The following is a 23,617-nucleotide window of genomic DNA, read 5'->3' on the forward strand; positions in this document are numbered from 1 at the left end:
ATTATATAAAAAAAAAGGTTTTTGAGAAAGAATATTAGTAATGACATGTCCTCACACCACTTGTCCTCACTAAGCTAATGTTTTGTAGCTACATCTTTCACATGCTGTAGATCACATTTATGAGGACGTAAATGTGAAGGCATTTTTTTTTTTTTTTGTCCTCATAGTGCAATTCTTGTCCTCACAACGTCTGTCCATTGGTTGAAATTTGTCCTCACTTTGGCTCTCTCTCTCTCTCTCCCCAGACCCTCTCTAACCCTTCCCTTTTGCACTGCCCGTCCCTCCCCTTACCAACATAATCACGCGTATATTCGAAGATACGTTTTCAAAGATGTGCGTATGGATCTTAATAAATGTAGTACGACTCCTTTAACGGCAGGGTTTTCCCGACAGAAATATAAAAATAGAGCCTAAAAGAAATAAAATTTCATTTTTAAATTACATGAGAAAATAAATAGCAACCCTTGCGTCGGTATACTTTACTGGAGCGCGTTAGTAGGAGTAAAGTGCTCGTGTATTTTCAATCTTAAGTGCCGTCTTCCAGCGATGTGACACGGACTCATCTACAACCTCTTAAAAGTAAAAAAAAAAAATTAAAAAAAATAAAAAAAATTCTACGTCCACTGGTGTCCAATCGATAGGACGCCTTCTATTTCAATGTATGAAAAAAAACCATGATATTTATAAAATAACAAATTTTGCCAATAAACTCCGAAACGCATTCTCCAGAGTTACTGCTTGCACCTTTAATATTGTTCCATCTGTAAGGTGAAGTCCGTAAGCTATACCTATAATATATAATAAAAATCTTATTTGATTAGTAAGTATCGTAGATTGGTAAGTATCATAAAATTTTAAAAAATTTGACAACCTACACTGAAATAGCAAAAATGAAAGTACACTGGCGGACATGCTTTGGCGGATCTATATGGAGCGCCAAATTAACATAAACTCAAACAATTGAAGATATCTTCAATTTTTTATTTGAAGATATCATCAATACAATTATTGCTGTCTTTAATTGAATTAATGCGCGCATGAATTCAATCATTGCTCTCTTCAAATCAATTTATGCTCGCATCAATAGAATTAATGAGAGCTATAATAGATTTGATGCACGCATTAATTCATTTATTGTTTTCTTCAATTCAATTGATGAGAGCATACATTTCATTGATTAAGAGCTCGGTATAAATAATTTGATGATTTCTTTAATTCAATTGAAGATATCATTAATTATTTACAATGATTTTGAATAAGGAATTAATACGCGCAAAAAAGAGAGCAACAATTCAATTTCAAAAAGAGATCATTAATTCAATTGTGGATATGTTGATTGAAGATATCTTTAATTATATAGTTGCTTTCTCTCTAATAGAATTATTACTCTCTTCAAATGAATTAAAGATATCATTAATTCAATTGAAGAGAGCAATAACTGAATTAATGCGCGCATTATATCAATTATGCTCTCTTCAATTGAATTGTAGCGCGCATCGTTGATATCATTAATTCATTTGAAGAGATCATTAATTCAGTTAAAGCGGGCATCAATTTAGCTGAAGAATTAATGCTATCATCAATTCAATTAATGCACACAATAATTCAGAATTGAAGATATCATTAATTATTTGAAGAGATCTTTAAATTGTTGTGCGCATCAAATGAAATTGAAGATATCTTCAATTATTTGAGCTTATTTTAATTTTGCGTTCCATAGATCTAAGGCAGTTATATTTTTTTCTTTGTAATGACAACTTACAAAAATATGATATGAAGTAAAGCCGATGTTTATCAATGTTTGATTTTGATCTTGCAGAAGAAATAAGTTTTGATAATTTTTGAATAAATGAAATATGCCTGTTCGTTTCAACAGCCTTATGGAAATGTCAAGAGTGAAGCGCCAAGAACGATGCATTATACATCACTATAGACGCTTAGGTCTACAACCAATCGCACATTCTCGGGCCTTTCCGACAAGCTGAGAAGTTGCGATTGGTGTACAACATGATCAGCATAAAATTGTGTAGGTATTCAGTATTAGTTATCCTTTTCATAATTTTGACTAGACCCATATTTATCATTTGATGAAGACGTAATTAAATTACTTCATCGAAGGACCCCCCCCCCTCCCCCCTCCCCCCGCACCCAATACCAATGATCAGACACATAGATAAATTTTTAAAAACGATATTCATCTGATATTTCCGATGTTCTTAATTTGTTGTGTGATTATAGAAGTTTTGTTACAACTTTTTGTAATAATTTATTAACAGTTACCGATATGTACAAACACATCGATAAACACGCAATTTTTTTTATTTTGTTTGAACGTGTTTTGTGATGACACAGATCTTGAAAGTAAGTACATGTAATGTGTCAAAACTGTCCTATATGTCAGATATCGAATGGTCCGGGACTGCTGTGAGAAGTTTGCGCCTTATAACTTTAAAATTAAAAACATTTTACCAAAATTAGGTTGTACACTACCTGACAATGTCCAAGAAATCAAGCCACTGTTTACAATATAGCAGGTTTTTTCTGTTTGTCATTCATATAGTGCATTCGATTATTGTGTTTGACGAGAAGAAACGACGTGTATTCATAATTTTGCCCTAAAATTAATCTACCATTATAAACACATTCGCAATACTGAGTTGCAAATTCTGAAATTATGAGCGACCGTTCATTTTGTCAACTATTCGGCATGACGGATTACAATTGCATTTGTAAAATCCTATATCTAATTTTCAATACGGAGAGAGATCATTTATACTACATAAGGAACATTTAATTTGGAGCTCCAAGTGACTTCCTAATAATTAAGTTTTATTTACTGTATATGATATCAATAAATATAACACAACTAATGCACACAATTATTAAAAAAATGTTCTTCAATTCATTTAAATAAAAAATATTGTTCATTTAATTCCTAGGCACAACAATTCAAACACGCATTAAAAAAGCTCTTCATCTATGTAATATTATTTGTGAATTCCCGCGCTTGCACGGGATTTCATCTAGTCATTATAAGAATTAACGACTACACTGACAGAAATAATTAGGTAAATATCAAAGATCACTACATATTTTTTTCTTCAACTCCGTGTATAAGACATCTGGTGATATCGTACATGAGTATGTTTGAGCTTATTCAACTCGGTGTTTAAGTCCTCTGGTTTTATTCAACTTTGTATTGAAGTCTTATGAGTCTGTTCAATTCCGTGTTTAAGTCTCCTGAGTCTATTCAACTCTGTGTTTAAGTCCCCTGAGTCAATTCAACTCCGTGTTTAAGTCCCCTAAGTCTATCTAACTCCGTGTTTAAGTCTCTTGAGTCTATTCAACTTCGTGATGAAGTCTTCCGAGTCCGTTCAACTCTGTGTTTAAGTCTCCTGAGTCTGTTCTACTCCGTGTTTAAATCTCCTGAGTCTATTCAACTCCGTGTTTAAGTCTCTTGTTTCATTTAACTCCGTGTTTAAGTCTCTTGAGTCTATTCAACTTCGTGTTTAAGTCTCCTGAGTATATTCAACTCCGTGTTTAAGTCTCCTAAGTCTATCTAACTCCGTGTTTAAGTCCCCCGAGTCTATTCAACTTCGTGTTTAAGTCTCCTGAGTCTATTCAACTCCGTGTTTAAATCTCCTAAGTCTATCTAACTCCATGTTTAAGTCTCTTGAATCTATTCAACTTCGTGACGAAGTCTTCTGAGTCCGTTCAACTTCGTGTTTAAGTCTCCTGAGTCCGTTCAACTCTGTGTTTAAGTCTCCTGAGTCTATTTAACTCTGTGTTTAAGTCTCCTGAGTCTATTTAACTCTGTGTTTAAGTCTCCTGAGTCTATTTAATTCCGTGTTTAAGTTCTCTGGTATAATGTGGATCAATGTATGTTTAAGTTCTCTGATGATGCTATGGATCAAAACAGCTCATTCAACTCCTGAGAAGGGAAACACCCACGTGCAATATAAATATAAAGAATTTTTAAAACGCAGCATGAGAATTTTCAACGGGAAAAATATCAACAAAAGAGAGTATCTTATCACTTACACCAAAGCAATGTAGAATACAATATCAACGGAGGCAAATTAAAATAATTCAATGTTAAGTATGCTGTGCAATATGATCAGGGCGAACAATTTAAAAAAAACGCTGTTTAAATTTTTGAGTGAACTAATGAACGCACATTTATCATTTCCCTAAAGCTTTGTCAAATGATATTTTGAAGTCTTGTCTGAAATTACAAGACACAGTACATTGTTAGAATGCCACACATGGAGAAAATGGTTCAGTAAAAGTACAGTTGTATTCTGTTTATCGCATCTCATGGTGACATTACACGCACGTTAATGGACACACCGGAAATACCATTGCTCATTATAAATCGCTTATTCCCAATACATTACTGTGTTACCTTTCAAAAAAGAGGGTACAAATACATATTGTGGCCGGATAATTATCACCTTGTTTGTTTTACAGGGACATGGACACGATTTGAGCAGAAAATTTTCAAATCTATTTTTTCATTTGTAATGCTTAACTATATGGGGCGCCAAATGAACATAAACTCAAATAGATATCTTTGAAGATATCATCAATTCAATTATTGTTCTCTTTAATTGAATTAATGCGCACATTAAATCAATTTTTGCTCTCATCAAATGAATTAATGTGCGCTTTGAACAATTAAATTATTTCTCTCATCAATTGAATTAATGTGCACATCAATTGAATTAATGAATGCAATGATAGATTTAATGCGCGCATTAATTCAAGTATTGCTTTCTTCAATTCAATTGATGAGAGCATCAATTTCGTAGAAATATTGCTCGCAATAATTAATTTAAAGCCCAGTATAAATAATTTGATAATCTCTTCAATTCAATTTATATTTAATTATTTACAATGCTTTTGTATAAGGAATTAATACGCACATCAATTCTTTGAAAGAGAGCAACAATTCAATTAAAGAGATCATTAATTCAACTGTGGATATGTTGAATTGAAGATATCTTTAATCATATAGTTGCTCTCTCTAAAAAGAATTATTTAATTCAAATGAATTAAAGATATCATTAATTCAATTGAAGAGAGCAATAATTGAATTAATGCGCGCATGATATCAATTATTGCTTTCTTCAATTGAATTGTAACGCTCATCAATTGTTGATATCATTAATTCATTTGAAGAGAGCATTAATTCAATTAAAGCGCACACTAATTTAGCTGAAGAATTAATGCCATCATCAATTCAATCAATGCGCTCAATAATTCAGAATTGAAGATATCATTAATTATTTGAAGAGATCTTGAATTAAATTGTTGCGCACATCAAATGAATTGATGATATCTTCAAAATAATTGAAAATATCTTCAATTATTTAATTTTATGTTAATTTGGCGCTCCATATAATAAGGTATTTCTAATGGTTAGTCAAAATTTGAATGTCAGTTGTCGAGGTACATGGGGGATTCTTTGTTATATAAACAAGGCTTGTGACATGTTTTTGTTTACATGAGTTAAATATGTTAGTAAAAGTTCGTTTAAAGCAGATTTTTCACTATATAAGTTAATTCTGGACATTATCAAATAGTTTCTAGTGTTTTAGCACATCTCATTTTGTTTTAAACATGTTATTTTTGATTAAGCAATCTATATGTAAACAAAATATGACACAAGCCTTGTTTATATAACAAAGAATTGAGAGTGCTGTATCTCACTTGTAACTCAAAAACTGATATCATAATTTCGGTTGACCATTAGAAATACTTTAGTTAGCCATTGTACACAATAAAATTGGAAAAATAAAATTTAGAAAATTTCTGCTCAAATCGTGTCCATGCCAGACGTCAACAGCTGTAGGTGCTACCTAAGCTTACCGCTCGGGACCGGTTCTTTAACGTACCAACGTCTAGTGCGACACGCTACCTCCGTTTTTAAGGTGATATTCAAAAGACTAGTGATCCTCATTTCGAAATGCCGATCCGGGTTAGAATAGGTTATCCCTTGCTTGTCAAAATCTAAGGCGACTAAATGAGGCGGTCCTTCGGATGAGATCGCAAAAACCGAGGCCTCATGTCACAGCAGGTGTGTCACGATATTTAAAGACCCCTCCCTGCTCAAAGACCGTAAAAATGCAGAGCATAGGCCTAAAATTTGCAGTCCTTCACTGGCAATGGTGACGTCTCCATATGAGTGAAATATTCATGAGAGGGACGTTAAGACAATATACAATCATTTAATCGAAACGTCGAACCTTAGGTTTGATGTGGCCATGGTAGGAGCGGGGCTCAAACTCGCAACCTCTCCGTTACGAAACGAAGGCTCTACCACTGAGCTACAGCGACTGATGTGGGTATGTACATGCTTTGTAATGATTATCTATACACACAAGCAGGACCATATCGTTATAATTACATACATTAGGAAGGAAATGATCGTGACTTAAGCTACATGGATGGCTTTGATATCTCTATTAAAACAATGACACAAGAGTTCCTGTAATTTACATGGACATCGAGTAGTTGGAGGTGTACTAAAAATCAAATTATTTACAGTCACTGAATTTATGATACATACATCGTAGTATCAACACGGAGAAAGTACTAATAGCCAGTAGTGGATATGACTTATTTCATCACTTGATTGCAGCACTTTTAGTATTGATAGATACGTAGAAATAATTTAAAAGATAACATTTCTTTTTATTGTTTACAAAATGTTTCTAACACTTCTGGGAATCATTTTCGCGAGCTTTCCTTTTTTGTTTAGAAGATTTTCTAGATAATGTCAATGTGACAGTCACTAGTATTACTATAAATGTTAGAATTAAACATCCACAAACAGCTATCGTGATGAAAGCGGCATCCGTCACCATGGGTAAAACGCTATCCTCCGAATCTGAGTTTGATAGACCAGTAGTTGAAATTATTGCAGCTTGTGATCTTGTAGTTTTTTGTAAGATTGTACTTGGCTGAGTTGTGACAAGTTGCATTGTTGGGGTCAAACCATTGGAATGCGTTGCTGTTGTCCTCGGGTTCGTGATGGTATGTGTTGCTGTTGTCCTCGGGTTCGTGATGGAATGTGTTCCTGTTGTCCTCGGGTTCGTGATGGAATATGTTGATGTTGTCATCGGGTTCATGATGGAATATGTTGCTGTTGTCATCGGGTTCGTAATGGAAAGTGTTGCTGTTGTCCTCGGGTTCGTGATGGAATGTGTTGCTGTTGTCCTCGGGTTCGTGACGGAATGTGTTGCTGTTGTCCTCGGGTTCGTGATGGAATGTGTTGCTGTTGTCATGGGGTTCGTGATGGAAAGTGTTGTTGTTGTCCTCGGGTTCGTGATGGAATGTGTTGCTGTTGTCCTCGGGTTCGTGACGGAATGTGTTCCTGTTGTCCTCGGGTTCGTGATGGAATGTGTTGCTGTTGTCATGGGGTTCGTGATGGAATGTGTTGCTGTTGTCATGGGGTTCGTGATGGAATGTGTTGCTGTTGTCATGGGGTTCGTGATGGAATGTGTTGCTGTTGTCCTCGGGTTAGTGATGGAATGTGTTGCTGTTGTCATCGGGTTCGTGATGGAATGTGTTGCTGTTGTCATGGGGTTCGTGATGGAAAGTGTTGTTGTTGTCCTCGGGTTCGTGATGGAATGTGTTGCTGTTGTCCTCGGGTTCGTGACGGAATGTGTTCCTGTTGTCCTCGGGTTCGTGATGGAATGTGTTGCTGTTGTCATGGGGTTCGTGATGGAATGTGTTGCTGTTGTCCTCGGGTTAGTGATGGAATGTGTTGCTGTTGTCATCGGGTTCGTGATGGAATGCGTTGCTGTTGTCATCGGGTTCGTGGTAACTTCGAGAGTTGTACTTACTACATTGCTAGTACTACTTGCTGTGATGGCTCTCGCTGACGAAGTCGAATTGACAGTGGCAGATTGTGAGGTGGTTTGAAGAAGATATTCACAAGTGATGGGGGAATATGATTGGTTAGTTGTAATGGGTCTTCCTATGAAATAAACATGAAGTGTGTTTAAATTCATATGAGTGAAGGAAGCAAGATAAAAATACCAATAGTTATAAAATTTAATGAATAATACAGTCCAAAATAAAAGAAATATTATGACAAATCAATATCGTACTTGGAATAGCTATTTGATGTATGCCACGTTCAAGTATACAATATCCAATTATAAGAATATCAAATCTCGTAATTAAGTAAGGAACATGCAGCGCATCTAATTAATGAGGTACTGGAAACGCCGCAGAAAACCTTTCTTCAACAGGACTCGTTAAAGTGAGTTTCTTATATTTTACCATCACCAAGATATAATGTTAATTAGTGTGCAAGATTATTCTACATTTCATATGTTTCCCGCCAGTGCTTATTCCGTGTTGCTTTGTGTAGTACGTGCTTTCTTTGATTTGGCGATAAGAATTGCAACAATCAAGATGATTATTCCTAAAACTGTTGGAATAACTGTCGCTGTGTAGACAATGATTATATTGTCACTGGACTCTTTATCAAGGATATTTCCTGGGAGATTAGGAAGGTCTGAAGTGATGGCAGATGTTGAAGTGGTTGCTGTTGCGGAACTGATAGTATCTTCTGAAGTGATGGTAGAAGTTGAAGGCGTTGCTGTTGTAGAACTGGTAGTATCGTCTGAAGTGACAACAGAAGTTGTGGTGGTTGCTTTAGTAGAACTGGTAGTATCCTCCAAAGTGACGGCAGAAGTTGTAGTGGTTGTTGTTGTAGAAGTGGTAGTATCTTCTGAAGTGACGGCAGAAGTTGTAGTGGTTGTTGTGGTAGAACTGGTAGTGTCCTCAGAAGTGATGGCAGAACTTGTAGTGGTGGTTGCTGTTGTGGCAATGCATGAACACCCACTGCAAGGACCAGACTGGGCAGGTATTGTCACGGAGGATGGATCCCCTAGAGGTCAAACAATGACATTGACATGCATACGAATACAAAGTAGAAGCATAAGGATTTTTTAACATTTCATAGGAAGCCGATTAGTAAAAGCTTTTGATACAAAATTGCAACATTCTCTCTTCTTTCTGTGTGTCACTGTAATACATACCACTGGTAGCCATGGATAATGCTTGTGAGGGATCTAAATTTAATGTCATTTTACAAACATCACAAGCACCCAGGTCGCTACTCTCACTCCGGTATACTCTTGTGTTGGCATCGACTATATCTGTAAAAAAAAAAAATGCATCTGATTTTGTTTGCTTTTCAACACTATTTTAACAAAATATGAAACATTGTCGATATCAAATGTGAAAAACTAACTTACAGCTGGTCATTTTACAGTTAGTGAAATTTTTACGTTTTCAGATATCCACTATATGAAACACTAATTTAGAGCTGGTCATTGTACAGTTAGTGAAGTTTTCACGTTTTCATTTTTCCACTATGTGAAACACTGATTTAGAGCTGGCCAATTTACAGTTAGTGAAGTTTGACGTTTTCAGATATAAACTATGTGTAATACTGACTTAGAACTGGTCATTTTACAGTTAGTGAATTTTTCACGTTTTCAGATATCCGCTATGTGAAACACTTATTTAGAGCTGGTCATTGTACAGTTAGTGAATTTTCACGTTTTCATTGTTTTCATCATGTGAAACACTAATTTACATTAGTGAAGTTTTCACGCTTTCAGATATCAACTATGTGTAATACTAACTTAGAACTGGTCATTTTACATGTATAGTTAGTGAAGTTTTCATGTTTTCAGTTATTCACTATGTAATACACTAACTTAGAAAATATCTTATAACTGTATAAGTTATTTAATAAAATTTATGAGATATCTTTAAAGAGGAATAAATGTAAAAACGGGGTGCCATAGATTACCCTTGAACACATTTTGATACTTGTAATGATCTTTGGAGTAATTGTCAGATCATTTTTATTTCACACGGATGGGGGTAGGTCTATTTTTAGTTCACATAGAGATTTCACATTGGCGGGGATATGTCAATTTTCAATCCACAGGGGGTAGGGTGAAAACATACGATCTAGCTATGATACATGCTATCCACACTGCATCTTTACAATAATTCTCATATCATTGTAGTTCAACTAATTAATCAAAATGCACATCTTGCGAATTGCCATGGTTTAACATGTCGGGCACTTCTGAAGACTTAGCATTGTGAATGTTTTCGGTAAATAACATGTAAAAATATATATGTCTACACACAGTATACATAAATTTTTATTCAAAATTTCCAAAGATAGTCCTGTTTGGTAGGCCTATTTTTAATTCACAAGAGGATTTCACATGGGTGGGAGTAAGTGTATTTTCAATTCACATTGGGTTGATGGGTGGGGGCATTTATAAGATCTATGCATGCATATGCACTGTGTCTTTACAACAATTCTCATCTTATCATAGTTTGAATAACTTATTAATTAAAATGCGCATCTTTCAACTTCCATGGTTTAAAAAACGCTTCAGAGGATATATCTTTTAAAATTATCCTTTAAATAACCAAACCTGATTACCAAAGTCATTTCATTTCTTTGTAAATTTTCATGTATAATTATTGTTTTTGTCATACCATTTCAATTTTCAATCACTTTAACATTCACAGTTTTCTCATACTTTTGATTGTAAATCTTCATCTCTCAATTACACTGTATGCATAATATACAATGGATTATGAATTCATAAAAAACAATTTCTCCTTCTATCTCGTTGAAAATGATATTTTCAGTTTTTACTGCAGTTGAGAGTCCCTATCCGATATCATACTATATTAGGCAATACATTACATTGACATATATTCCTTTTGATACTCTCAAACAAACCCCTGCTGCCCCTCGGGTCCAATAATTTGACCTATCTCTGATTGAATTCAAGACTCGTTGAGTTAACTTAAAGATTGGTTTTACTTTCTAACATACCCGCAGAAGATTTGAGTCATGTCCAATCATTTGAAGATGGGTCTAATTAATGATGTTAATAAAAATAAGTTGAAATATCTAAATACAAAACATAAAATATTTCTTAACTCGATATTCTCAAAATTTGGTCAAATGGTTCTATTTCAATAAGAATGGAATCATATTTATTTCTTGAATTTAACCGGTGTTTATTAGTTGATGTTTAATAATTTAAAGACAGGTCTTTAAATCCAAGGATATCTTAATAAAATTTCAAAACTATTTAAATCATATGGAGATATCAATTTATGCATTATTCAGCATACAACTTCCACTTTCAAACAAAAACGAATCACAACCAACCCCTGTGTAATAAATGGGTGAACTTTCTACCTTCATTCAATTAAGGCTTCAAAACTCCAATGTCTGATTTTTACTTCCAAAATCACTATAATCATTGCATATTCACCCCTTCATTCTAGTGGCTATTAATTGTTATTCAGAGCGTAAAATATAGCGAATTCCTCAGTTACAGTAATAAAAAAAATCAAGCAAATCAATATAGAATAGAAAAAGAAATCTTACTGTCGGCCAAGAGGTAGTAGATGAATTTGTCTGCTTCTATAGAAACGGCCCACATACAGACATACACATGGTAAGTTTTACTAGCAAACGGCGGTATCACTTCATCATAAGTAGCCCTGAAAGAAAATCAAAGAATTGATAGTACTGTATCACACTTTAAGAGTGTAAATATTCGATACATGTGATTGATCTAAAAGGGAAGGATGCAATCTACACAATTTTTTTTAAAAGTCTTACTTGGAAACAATGATGTTATTCTGGTGAAATAAACAAGTCCAGCTCGTTATTATTTTGACTCCGAATGTTACATTCCATCCTGTCATCACACTTCCGGCAAAAGTTACTGGACGCCCTTTGGCAGAATCGTCCCATGTTTTTCCTTCCAAAATTGCTGGGAACGTGCAACTGTCTTTGGTATAAAAAACAAAACAAACAATAACAACCCATTGAATAGTACATAACAGGCCCCAGTTACACAAAAAGCTTAGTCAACCTTAACTGACAGTTAACTTGTCACCAACTCCTACATTCATTTTTATTAGGAATCAAAGTCTAGTTTGTTGGATACGCGAGGTGATTAGCTACAATGGAAAATGTGATAACATGCATAGATTATCACTTTTTTAATGAAGTTATCCCCTCTCCTGTATACACAATAATGTGGACAGTAATTCCCTATATTGATATTTGAAATAAAAATGGAAACATAAAATCGAGTGAATATATAAAATTGACAAATCAAAAAATTGTAGAAATTGAAATCCATGTTAATAACCGGTTTCCGCCCAATGACCTTTTATTTTGCATGGATTGAGAAATTTACATCTAGCTGTAAGTCGTGAGGAAATAAAACATTGGACATTCAAAGAGTCATCACAAAGAAAACAGTTCAAGTCGATAAAATTATCATTATGTTAACTGAACATTATCTATGTCGACTTATCAGATTCTTTTGTTGTTAGGTGGATGGCACATTTGGTGTGAAAATTTTCCTTTGATATTTTTGTTTCAAATGATTAACCCATCCTAAAACGTGTATCAAGAGATGTATTTCAAAATTATTAGATGGCCCATCGTGGTAGCCTAGTGGTTAAAAATTCACTTTGTGTCCGAGAGGTCGTGAGTTCGAGCCCCACTTATGCTATAGCCGCTTCAAACTCAAAACGTAAACATACATGTAGGCCTGCGATAAACACTCGGCATTTATAAGTGAAAGTCGTGTGCCTTTGGAATATGACGTTTAAAAGGAGGTCCCACGTCTCAGCAGGCGTTAGTACAATAAAGAACTCTCAATGTTACAGTCTTAAAGCTCAACGCAATTCTACGTACTTCACCTACAGCTGTTTACATCGATCAGTATTTTACACACTAACACGTCATGCTGTGTCAAAGGTCATAAGGGGGAAATGTACATCCGGAATCTTCATCAATGTGAGATGTGATTTACCGACTGGATGCATCCCCCCCCCCCTCCTCTATAAAACATATTATTTTTTCCATTCAAGGACTTTCAAGGGACAGCATGAAAATGCATACAAATATTTAATAAACAGATATAAATAAAGAAAAAAGTGCTACATAACACATAGGTAAATAGTGTGTCATATATTGTTCAAAATAAATTTCCCAGGCATAGTTAGAATAGATGCCTCTTCAGAACACAATTTGTAACAGATTTTTGTTTATCATTAAGTGTACTAAAAGTCTTCACTGGTTTTTGTCTATAACATCACAAAAAGATTTTCTTTCATCAACAAACTTTTTATATGTAATCAAAAAATGAGTTTCATCACATAATGAACCGGAGTTGCATTTGTTACAGATTCGTTCATTCCTAGTACTACCAGAATGTCTACCAACTTCAATCATCAATTCATGATCAGATACCCGTAATTTACAAATATATCTTCTAATACTAAAACTTTTAATTTTATTAAGATAATTTTCAAAACCAAAGTACTCCTGAAGTTTAAGATAAGTGCACAGTTTCTCATCAATTAATTTATTTTAATTATTGTACTGAGTTCAGTGTATTAATGACAGAGTACTTTCTTTACAATTTTCTTAAATTCATATTGACTATAATCTCTGAATGGATGTCCAATTTTTTTACGTATTCTAATTTTTTTTCTACTAGTGAATATCATGACAGCTTGTTATTGAAATGCAAATATTTACTACACAGATCAGCAGAGTAGTTTCTTTACAGTAGTCTTAAATTTATATTGAATATAATCTCTGAATTGGTATCTTACTTTCACATATTCTAAATCTTTTTCTACTAGTGAGTACCACAACAGTTTGTAATTGAAATGTAAAGATTTACTACAAAAATAAGCATCCTTTCAGTTGACCTTTAAGTAATTTGAATTCGTTTATGTTTTTAAGTCTGTACCAATAGCAAAACAGCAAATATTTCATTTCAATGAATCCTTTATGCCTCCAGTGTGGCCATGGCTCCTGGTCTTAAAGACTAGACCCCTCAGCAGGTTTCCCCTCCGGAAAAGCTACCTTATGTCTGACCATTTAGTATTACTATAAGAGAATTTAGAATAAAGAGGTATCCAGAGGTTTCTTTTTTTCTCTATTCACTATTAATTTTGATTAATCGTCTATCACAATATGAAATTCCCTTTCAATTTAGATTTAACTAGTTCTTATGTTGAGTGCAAATGGAATAAAAGACACCCCCCCCCCTGGGTGCATTATAACTGTATACATACTCAAGAGTAGGATGAATTGAATTTAATCTCTCACTTTTATTTCATTTATAACACTTTTTTAAAAAATAAGTTAGGCTAGAAAAGTGGAATTTTACATTAAACCTTTTGACATATGTAGAGCACATTCAAGTTTGTTCAATTCATTATTCCCGGGGATAGGTTGAGGCAACAATACGGGTGTTGATAGATGTATATATTAAATTCTTTGAAAGTATGATATATCAAATGTATTTGTCTGCCCAAAAATTATGTCCTTGTACAGAATATAGTAATACCCCTCCCTATACCTATTTGTCTTCCCAAAACCTGGCTAAAAAGCAGCCCCACTCCCCGAAAAAAAAAACCCAGTAACTAGCAGCATTAACCCCACGGAAATATGGCTATACCGCGAGATGTCTACCATCTTATAGGCAAATTAACACCAATTAACACCAATACACACAGAAAATTTGAACAACAGAGTGTATTCATAATAATAAATTATTGAAGGTATTGTTACTTGATAAGGCAAAACTTGAGATTAGAAACATTATTTGGCTTATTTGGTTTAATATAATAGAACAAAAGATACCGTACGTTCAATTATATGCATATGTATAGTAATTGAATTAATGATGCCATCGGTTAAAATATGACACGCAATACTACATATGTGTAGTATTTGAATTAACGATGCTATCAGTTAAAATATGACACGCAATACTATATATGTGTAGTATTTCAATTAATGATGCCATGGGTTAAAATATGACACGCAACACTATATATATGTAGTATTTGAATTAATGATGCCATCAGTTAAAATATGACACGCAATACTATATATATGTAGTATTTGAATTATGAAGGATATCTTCAACTCAGTGTATGCTACAATTACTTCATTAATGCAAAAGAATAATCATTCTGTTGAACGATAGATTATATATTTAATTATAGATTATAATACTTAATTTACCTGTAGTGGTTGCTATTGTAGAACTGGTAGTATCTTCTGAAGTGATGGTAGAAGTTGAAGGTGCTGTTGTTGTAGAACTGGTAGTATCCTCTGAAGTGGCGGCAGAAGTTGTAGTGGTTGCTGTTGTAGAAGTGGTAGTATCTTCTGAAGTGACGGCAGAAGTTGTAGTGGTTGTTGTTGTAGAAGTGGTAGTATCCTCTGAAGTGATGGCAGAACTTGTAGTGGTGGTTGCTGTTGAGGCATTGCATGAACACCCACTGCAAGGACCAGACTGGGCAGGTATTGTCACGGAGGATGGATCCCCTAGAGGTCAAACAATGACATTGACATGCATACGAATACAAAGTAGAAGCATAAGGATTTTTTAACATTTCATAGGAAGCCGATTAGTAAAAGCTTTTGATACAAAATCGCAACATTCTCTCTTCTTTCTGTGTCTCACTGTAATACATACCACTGGTAGCCATGGATAATGCTTGTGAAGGATCTAGATTTAGTGTCATGTTACAAACATCACAAGCACCCAGGTCGCTACTTTCACTCCGGTATACTCTTGTGTTGGCATCGACTATATCTGTAAAAAAAATCATATGATAATTTGTTCACTTTCAACATTATTTCAACATGAAGCATAGTCGATATCAAATGTGAAACACAAACTTAGAGCTGACCATTTTACAGTTATTAATATTTTTATGAATTGTGAAGATAACTAACAGTGGTCAATCTCATAACTCCTATAAGCAATACAAAATAGAAAATAGATAGTTGGGCAAACACGAATCCCTGGATATACCAGGGGTGGGATTGGGTGCCTAGGAGGTGTAAGCTTCCCCTGTCGACCTGTCACATCCACCGTGAGCCCTATATCTTGATCAGGTAAACGGAGTTATCCGTAGTCAGAATCAGTATGCCATGTTTCCAATTATCCAATATATGTGAAACAAACTTAGAACTGGTCATTTTACAGTTAGTGAAGTTTTCGCGTTTTCAGTTATCCGCTATGTGAAAGACTAAGTTAGAGTTAGCCATTTTACAGGCTCGAAACCATCAAAACTAAATGTACATGTATGTTCACTTTGTAATGTGTTTAGAGTAAGAAATAAAAAAAAAATGCCAATAATTGCACATCTTGCAAACAGTTACTTATGTTTTTTAATGTTAGACACTAGTCAAAATTTATTTATTTGATATATCTCTATTCTAAGCGTTTCTATCTGGGTCTTGTAGGCAAATTTTATCAAATATTCATGCCAGGTCTATTTTTATTTTACACGGATGGGGGTATATCTATTTCTATTTGACATGGAGATTTCACATTGGCGGGGGTAGGTCTATTTGCAGTCGTAATGGAGTAGCGGGAAGGCATAATATCATAGATATTTTATTGAAAGTAGACATTAACGGCAAACTGACGACTCAACTGTATGACAAATGAGATGATTTCAGCTTCTCCATCGTCAACTTCCCATATCTATGTAGCAATATTCCATTATCAACTGCATATGTTTATGTATCTCAACTGATTCGATATGCAAGAGCTTGTTCTGCGTATAGTCAGTTTTTAAATCGAGGCAAGCTACTGACAACCAAGTAGATGGTATAGGGGTTTCAACAGTCTCGATTGAAGTAAGCATTTCACAAATTCTATGGTCGTTATAACGATCTAGTTCGTCAATACAACCTATCATTGGGTCAAATGCTGTATGACGAAATTCTATTTACTTCACTTTCATCAATATTTAAAGGTAATATGAGACGGTTTTCAAAAAAAGGAGTTTGTTTTCAACGAAAATGTGTTCTTTTTAACATGTGTAAATGAGTCAGAAAAATCGGAAGGTAGCAAACGCTACAAATCGTCCAATGTTGCTATGGTATGAAGTATCAAAGTAATATGATGAGACCAGTTTGACCCAAGTGTATTTGTATATATATATACTAACAACTTCGAGTTTTAGCCATCAAATTATTTCGATGTGTTTGCATTCAACTGTAATGTACGAAGTGAGAACAGTGTTTCAATGTAATCTAACGCTCAGAAAGATCTGGTTGCGAAATCTACACTGAGATCATTTCAAGTCATGAAAAAAGAAAGAAAAGAAAAAAACACACTCGAAAGTTGCGTGATTTTACGGGAGATGTTGGTGATCATTTTTTTGCATACCTATTTTGGTAAAAAAAAGTGGGTATAATAAATTAAATCTTCGACCAGAATTTCACTAGATGCAGTTCCAACTACTGTATTTTCGACTACAGACCTACTGCAATCATGACAAAGACGGGGAAAATCCTCCAAATCGTCGACTGCTTAATTACAGTGTTACTATAGCTTAGTGTTTAGGGCCTACATGATTAACATTGTATGGAATAGTCATATCAAGCTCTTCTAATTAGAACTTTTTTTGTCTAAATAAATCTAGAAGTAGATAAATAAAAGATAAATAGAGCTAACGTTGCACAGGTTGAAAGTAGCTTTATCAGACACCCCCCCACCCCCTCCCCTGTTTGAAAAAGAATGTCCAAAGAAAATGGTTGAGCGATATTGCAATTGCAAGTTTATGTACTACAGCATGTAGGTGCAATAAACAATTTTTAAGGTCATGCAAGGGTTGGGGATGTTTATTTTTATGCCCCCGAGATCAAATATCTGGGCGTATATTGTTTTTGTCCTGTCTGTCATTCTGTAATCATGTCATTTTGTAATTCTGTCATTCTGTCTGAAAGTTTAACCTTGTTAATTTTTGAACAGTAATTGCTAGTGCTTTGATATTCACATGAGAATTCCTTGCGACAACACCTTTCCGTGGGTACCAACATTTTTGACCCTGTAAACCTTGGAGTTTGATCTACATTTTGAAAACAATTACCTTATTAATGACTTTTGAACAGTAAGTGCTAGAGCTTTGATATTTCACATGAGTATTTCGTGTGACAAGACCTTTCCGTGGGTACTAACAATTTTGACACTGTGACCGTGGCCTTGGAGTTTGACTTACATTTTGAAAACTATAACCTTGCTAATAACTTTTGAACAGGAAGTGCGAAGTATTCCTTGTGAGAAGATTTTTCCTTGGGTACCAACACTTTGACACTTGACCTTGGAGTTTGACCTACTTTTTAAAAAATTGACATTGGTCATAACTTCTAAATGGTAAATTCATATTAGAGTTTTCATATTGCACATGTGCATTTCTTGTGACAAGATCTTTCTACTGGTACCAAGATATGTGTCCTTGTGACATCGACCATCTTTGGAATTGGCCATTATCGGAGGCATTTGTGTTTCACAAACACATCTTGTTTTGTAATGAAGCACAAATTTGCACACCGTCACCGGTTTCTCTTTGTTTTCATTTTTAAAATAACGTTTTGTTAAGTAAAGTGACAGTACATGTAATTCATTCTTCATTTATGCCCTAATGTCGCTTATTATTGTAAAAGAATGTCATGTAGTCAGTTATGTTTATTATAATCATGTTTCCCCAACATACTACATGTAAAGTAGATGAACACGATACATATCAAATCCTATGGAAAATAAATTCAAAATATGGTGTTCGCGATGTGTGCAGAGGAATTTCTGATCTGCCTATAAAATATGTCAGGATGGGGTTAATATAGACATGTAGAACCAGGGCGTGTAGGGGAGGAGGGAGGGGGCTGTTCCCCCTTATTTTTGACAACGATCAGTATGTTATTTCCATATATGCAAATAAAGATATATTGGGTATCTGGCCTCTCCACTAGTTTTGATAGTAGTAGTGAACGAGATATCATTTCATTGTCCTTTTTTCATAAATTTTTTTTTTTTAATCGAAGGCTGTAGGAAAATTTGGACAGTTCCTCTTTACACCATGTCATCCCTATCAGAATTTGGGATTTTGAAGATTGGGTGGAGTTCTTTTGATTTCTTTTCAAGACTTGACACACGCCCCTTGAAAAAAACTAAACAGTACAAAACGATGCTGGATGCCTGGGGTTAGAAATAATTCAAGTAATAATTATCTAGATTTGTCTTATTATCATCAGAGAAGCTACTCTGAAAATCAAGATATATTTGTCATTAACCAGGCAGTATTATTTGGACCACTGGCTCGTAATGAATAGGACTCATCTTGATCAATGTTATTGTTCGTTCTCCGACGAGAAATCGTCGATGTAGCTGACATTTGTATTGATTATGGGTTCAACGAGATATACCTGTACAACAAACTCATTCAGTTGCAAATAAATAAATAAGTAAAATAAAGATATAAAATTGATCACAATTTTTAAAAAAAAAAATCAAGATCGATAATGGGGTAAAGATTTTCTATTCAAAGTATCTTTGCACTTGAATGTCATCGTTATTAATTTAAAAAAAAGAATTTTATGAGGAGTCTTTGGAACAAAGTTGGTTATTACGGAGAGAAAAGGTATTGTTAAAAACCGTCTCCTATAACCATTCACAACCTTTTATGATGATTCAAATCATTTAGTATACATTGAATACCTTAAGTTCATATATTTTTTTGCTACTCTCACACAAACCCCAGCTGCCCCTCGGGTCCAATAAGCTGGCCTACCTCTGATTCAACTCAAGACACGCGGAGTTAAACGATTGTTTTTACTTTGTAATATATCCATAAAATATTACAGTCATGTCCAATTCTTTGAAGATGGGTCTTATTAATGATCTTAATAAAAAAAAATAAGTTGAAATATGTATATACACGTATATAAAACATAAAATATTTCTTAACTCGATATTCTCAAAACTTTGGTCAAATGATTCTGTTTCAATAAGAAATATTTTAAATTGAATTGAATCACATTTATTTATTGAATCTAACCTATCTTTATTCATTGATGGATATGTTCAATAGTTTGAAGAAGGATAGCTTAATCAAATTTCATAATTATTTCACTCATATGGAGACATCACATTTATGCATTATTCAGCATACAACTTCCACTTTCAAACAAAAACGAATTACAACCAGGGGGAAAATCACAACAAATCTCCATGTACTTTCAACAATAAAACGTGTACTTTCTACTTTTATTCAATTAAGGCTTCAAACAATGTCTGATTTCTTCTTCTAAATTCAGTATAATCATTTTAAATCTACCCGTTCATACTCGGGTTAATGTCTAGCTTCTATTTATTTAGAGCGTAAATATCATATACCAAATTCCCTTCAGTAAGAAATCAAGCGAATCAATATAGAATAGAAAAAGAAATCTTACTGTCGGCCAAGAGGTAGTAGATGAATTTGTCTGCTTCTATAGAAACGGCCCACATACAGACATACACATGGTAAGTTTTACTAATAAACGGCGGTATCACTTCATCATAAGTAGCCCTGAAAGAAAATCAAAGAACTGATAGTACTGTACCACACATTAAGCGTGTGAACTTTGACTTTTAACTGAAAGAAATAAAAACGCTAAAAATAACCATCAATCACTATTTGCGTTTAATGTTTAATTTCTCCAAGACAAAACACTGCGGAAATTTCAATTTGTTTCGATTAAACGTAAAATGGAGAAATATGTCGCTCGGAATTACTAGTATGTTACAATACATGTTGCTGATGGAGTACATGCGTTTTAAAGTTTTAATGAAATTATACATGTCGATAATGAATCTAAAGATACCGATAATTTTCATGAAGTAATTCAATCACAATATCACTGAATGTTTCAACTAAAGTAACGTTTGCTACAAAAGTATTTCAAGTTTTAGAGGATCTAGATAGTGTGAGTAGTTATCCGATTCTTTCGATACATGTGATTGATCTAAAAGGGAAGGATGCAATCTACACAAGGTTTTTTTTTAAGTCTTACTTGGAAACAATGATGTTATTCTGGTTGAATAAGCAAGTCCAGCTCGTTATTATTTTGACTCCGAATGTTACATTCCATCCTGTCATCACACTTCCGGAAAAAGTTACTGGACGCCCTTTGGCAGAATCGTCCCATGTTTTTCCTTCCAACATTGCAGGGAACGTGCAACTGTCTTTGGTAAAAAACAAACAACAACAACCCATTGAATAGTAGATAACAGGGCCCAGTGACACAAAAAGCTTAGTCAACCTTAACTGACAGTTAACTTGTCACTAACTCTTACATTTATTTATATTAGGAATCAAAGTCTAGTTTGTTGGGTACGTGGGGTGATTAGCTACAATGGAAAATGTGATAACATGCATAGATTATCACTTTTTAATGTAGCTATCTCCCTTTCCCGTATACACAATAAAGTGGACAGCGATTCCCTATATTAATATTTGAAATAAAAACGGAAACATAAAATGGAATGAATATATAAAATTGATAAATCAACAAATTATAGAATATGAAATCCATGTTTATAACCGGTTTCCGCCCAATGACCTTTTATTTTGCATGGATTGAGAAATTTACATCTAGCTGTAAGTCGTGAGGAAATAAAACATTGGACATTCAAAGAGTCATCACAAAGAAAACAGTTCAAGTCGATAAAATTATCATTATGTTAACTTAACAGAACATTATCTATGTCGACTTATCAAATTGTTTTGTTGAGTGAATGGCACATCTGCGCGTGAAAACATTTTGATTAGCTAAGTAACACGCTTTATCTTTCAATATGTGATGTCATTAAAGCTTGATATTTTTGTTTCAAATGATTAACCCATCCTAAAACGTGTATCAAGAGATGAATTAAATTATAAGATGACCCATCGTGGTAGCCTAGTGGTTAAAAATTCACTTTGTGTCCGAGAGGTCGTGAGTTCGAGCCCCACTTATGCTATAGCCGCTTCAAACTCAAAACGTAAACATACATGTAGGCCTTCGATAAACACTCGGCATTTATAAGTGAAAGTTGTGTGCCTTTGGAATATGACGTTTAAAAGGAGGTCCCGCGTCGCAGCTGGCGTTAGTACAATAAAGAACTCTCAATGTTACAGTCTTAAAGCTCAACGCAATTCGACGTACTTCACCTACAGCTGTTTACATCGATTGGTATTTTACACACTAACACGTCATGCTGTGTCAAAGGTCATAAGGGGAAATGTACATCCGGAATCTTCATCAATGTGAGATGTGATTTACCGACTGAATGCCCCCTCCTCTATCAAAGATATTTATTTTGTTCCATTCAAGGACCTTCAAGGGGCAGCATGAAAATGCATACAAATACTTAATAAACATATACATGTATAAGTAGAGAAAAAGAAGTGATTACATAACACATAGTTAAATAGTGTGTCATATATTGTTCAAAATAAATTTCCCAGGCATAGTTAGAATAGATGGATCTTCAGAACACAATTTTTAACAGAATTTTTGTTCATCATTAAGAGTACTTAAAGTCTTTACTGGATTTTTTTCTCTCTATAACATCACAAAAAGATTTTTTTTCATCAACAAACTTTTTATATATATGCTAGAGTTCCTCATTGACAATATCTTTGTGGTCTTTGGTGATCAGGTCTTCCAACAGTCTGTTGGAATTCCCATGGGCACGAATTGTGCTCCTTTGTTATCTGACCTGTTTTTATTTTCATAAAGTAGACATTAACGGCAAACTGGCAACTCAACTGTATGACAAACGGGATGATTTCAGCTTCTCCATCGTCAACTTCCCATATTTGTGTAGCAATATTCCATTATCACCTGCATATGGTGTTTATATATCTCAACTGATTCGATATGCAAGAGCTTGTTCTGGGTATAGTCAATTTTTAAATCGAGTTAAGCTACTGACAAACAAGTTGATGGTACAGGGATTTCAACAGTCTCGATTGAAGTCAGCATTTCGCAAATTCTATGGTCGTTTTAACGATCTAGTTCGTCAATACAACCTCGCATTGGGTCAAATGCTGTCTGACGTGTTTCATATCGATTGTTAAGCCGTTCTTGGCACACTGATTTTGACTGCGGATAACTCCGTTTACCTGACCAGGATATAGGGCTCACGGCGGGTGTGACCGGTCAACAGGGGATGCTTACTCCTCCTAGGCACCTGATCCCACCTCTGGTGTATCCAGGGGTCCGTATTTGCCCAACTATCTATTTTGTATTGCTTGTAGGAGTTATGAGATTGATCACTGTTCGTTATTTTCACCTTGCCAAGAACGGCTTAACAATCGGTATGAAACACGTCAGACAGCATTTGACCCAATGCGAGGTTGTATTGACGAACTAGATCGTTATAACGACCATAGAATTTGCGAAATGCTGACTTCAATCGAGACTGTTGAAATCCCTGTACCATCAACTTGTTTGTCAGTAGGTTACCTCGATTTAAAAACTGACTATACCCAGAACAAGCTCTTGCATATCGAATCAGTTGAGATATATAAACACCATATGCAGGTGATAATGGAATATTGCTACATAAATGTGGGAACGGCTAACTATAAGTGGGACCTAAACTAATGAAATCCTTCGTAACAAATGAAAATAAACAATCCCTCGGATGCAATAGAAATGAAAGATTTTGCAATG

At 34.5% G+C, this 23,617-nt stretch overlaps 1 protein-coding gene across 3 annotated transcripts in view; it reads right to left on the reverse strand.

Annotated features, from left to right (window-relative positions):
- Window positions 1–6,395: 6,395 nt before the first annotated feature.
- LOC130051855 (mucin-5AC-like) overlaps window positions 6,396–23,617 on the reverse strand; it is a 35,548-nt gene continuing 18,326 nt past the window's right edge. For 2 of the 3 annotated variants that reach the window (XM_056154817.1, XM_056154816.1), the window contains exons 7-14: window positions 20,969–21,140; window positions 20,369–20,484; window positions 15,594–15,713; window positions 15,140–15,442; window positions 11,696–11,867; window positions 11,459–11,574; window positions 9,057–9,176; window positions 6,396–7,984 (exon numbers count right to left, since the gene is read on the reverse strand). In XM_056154817.1, coding sequence (XP_056010792.1) covers window positions 6,717–7,984; window positions 9,057–9,176; window positions 11,459–11,574; window positions 11,696–11,867; window positions 15,140–15,442; window positions 15,594–15,713; window positions 20,369–20,484; window positions 20,969–21,140 — 2,387 coding nt within the window. In that variant the 3' untranslated portion in view covers window positions 6,396–6,716. Of the gene's footprint in view, window positions 7,985–8,047; window positions 8,906–9,056; window positions 9,177–11,458; window positions 11,575–11,695; window positions 11,868–15,139; window positions 15,443–15,593; window positions 15,714–20,368; window positions 20,485–20,968; window positions 21,141–23,617 lie in introns of those variants that run through there. The other variant, XM_056154818.1, reaches the window with a different exon arrangement.

This window comes from Ostrea edulis, chromosome 2 (genome assembly GCF_947568905.1).
Source record: "Ostrea edulis chromosome 2, xbOstEdul1.1, whole genome shotgun sequence".
Lineage (NCBI taxonomy): Eukaryota > Metazoa > Mollusca > Bivalvia > Ostreida > Ostreidae > Ostrea > Ostrea edulis.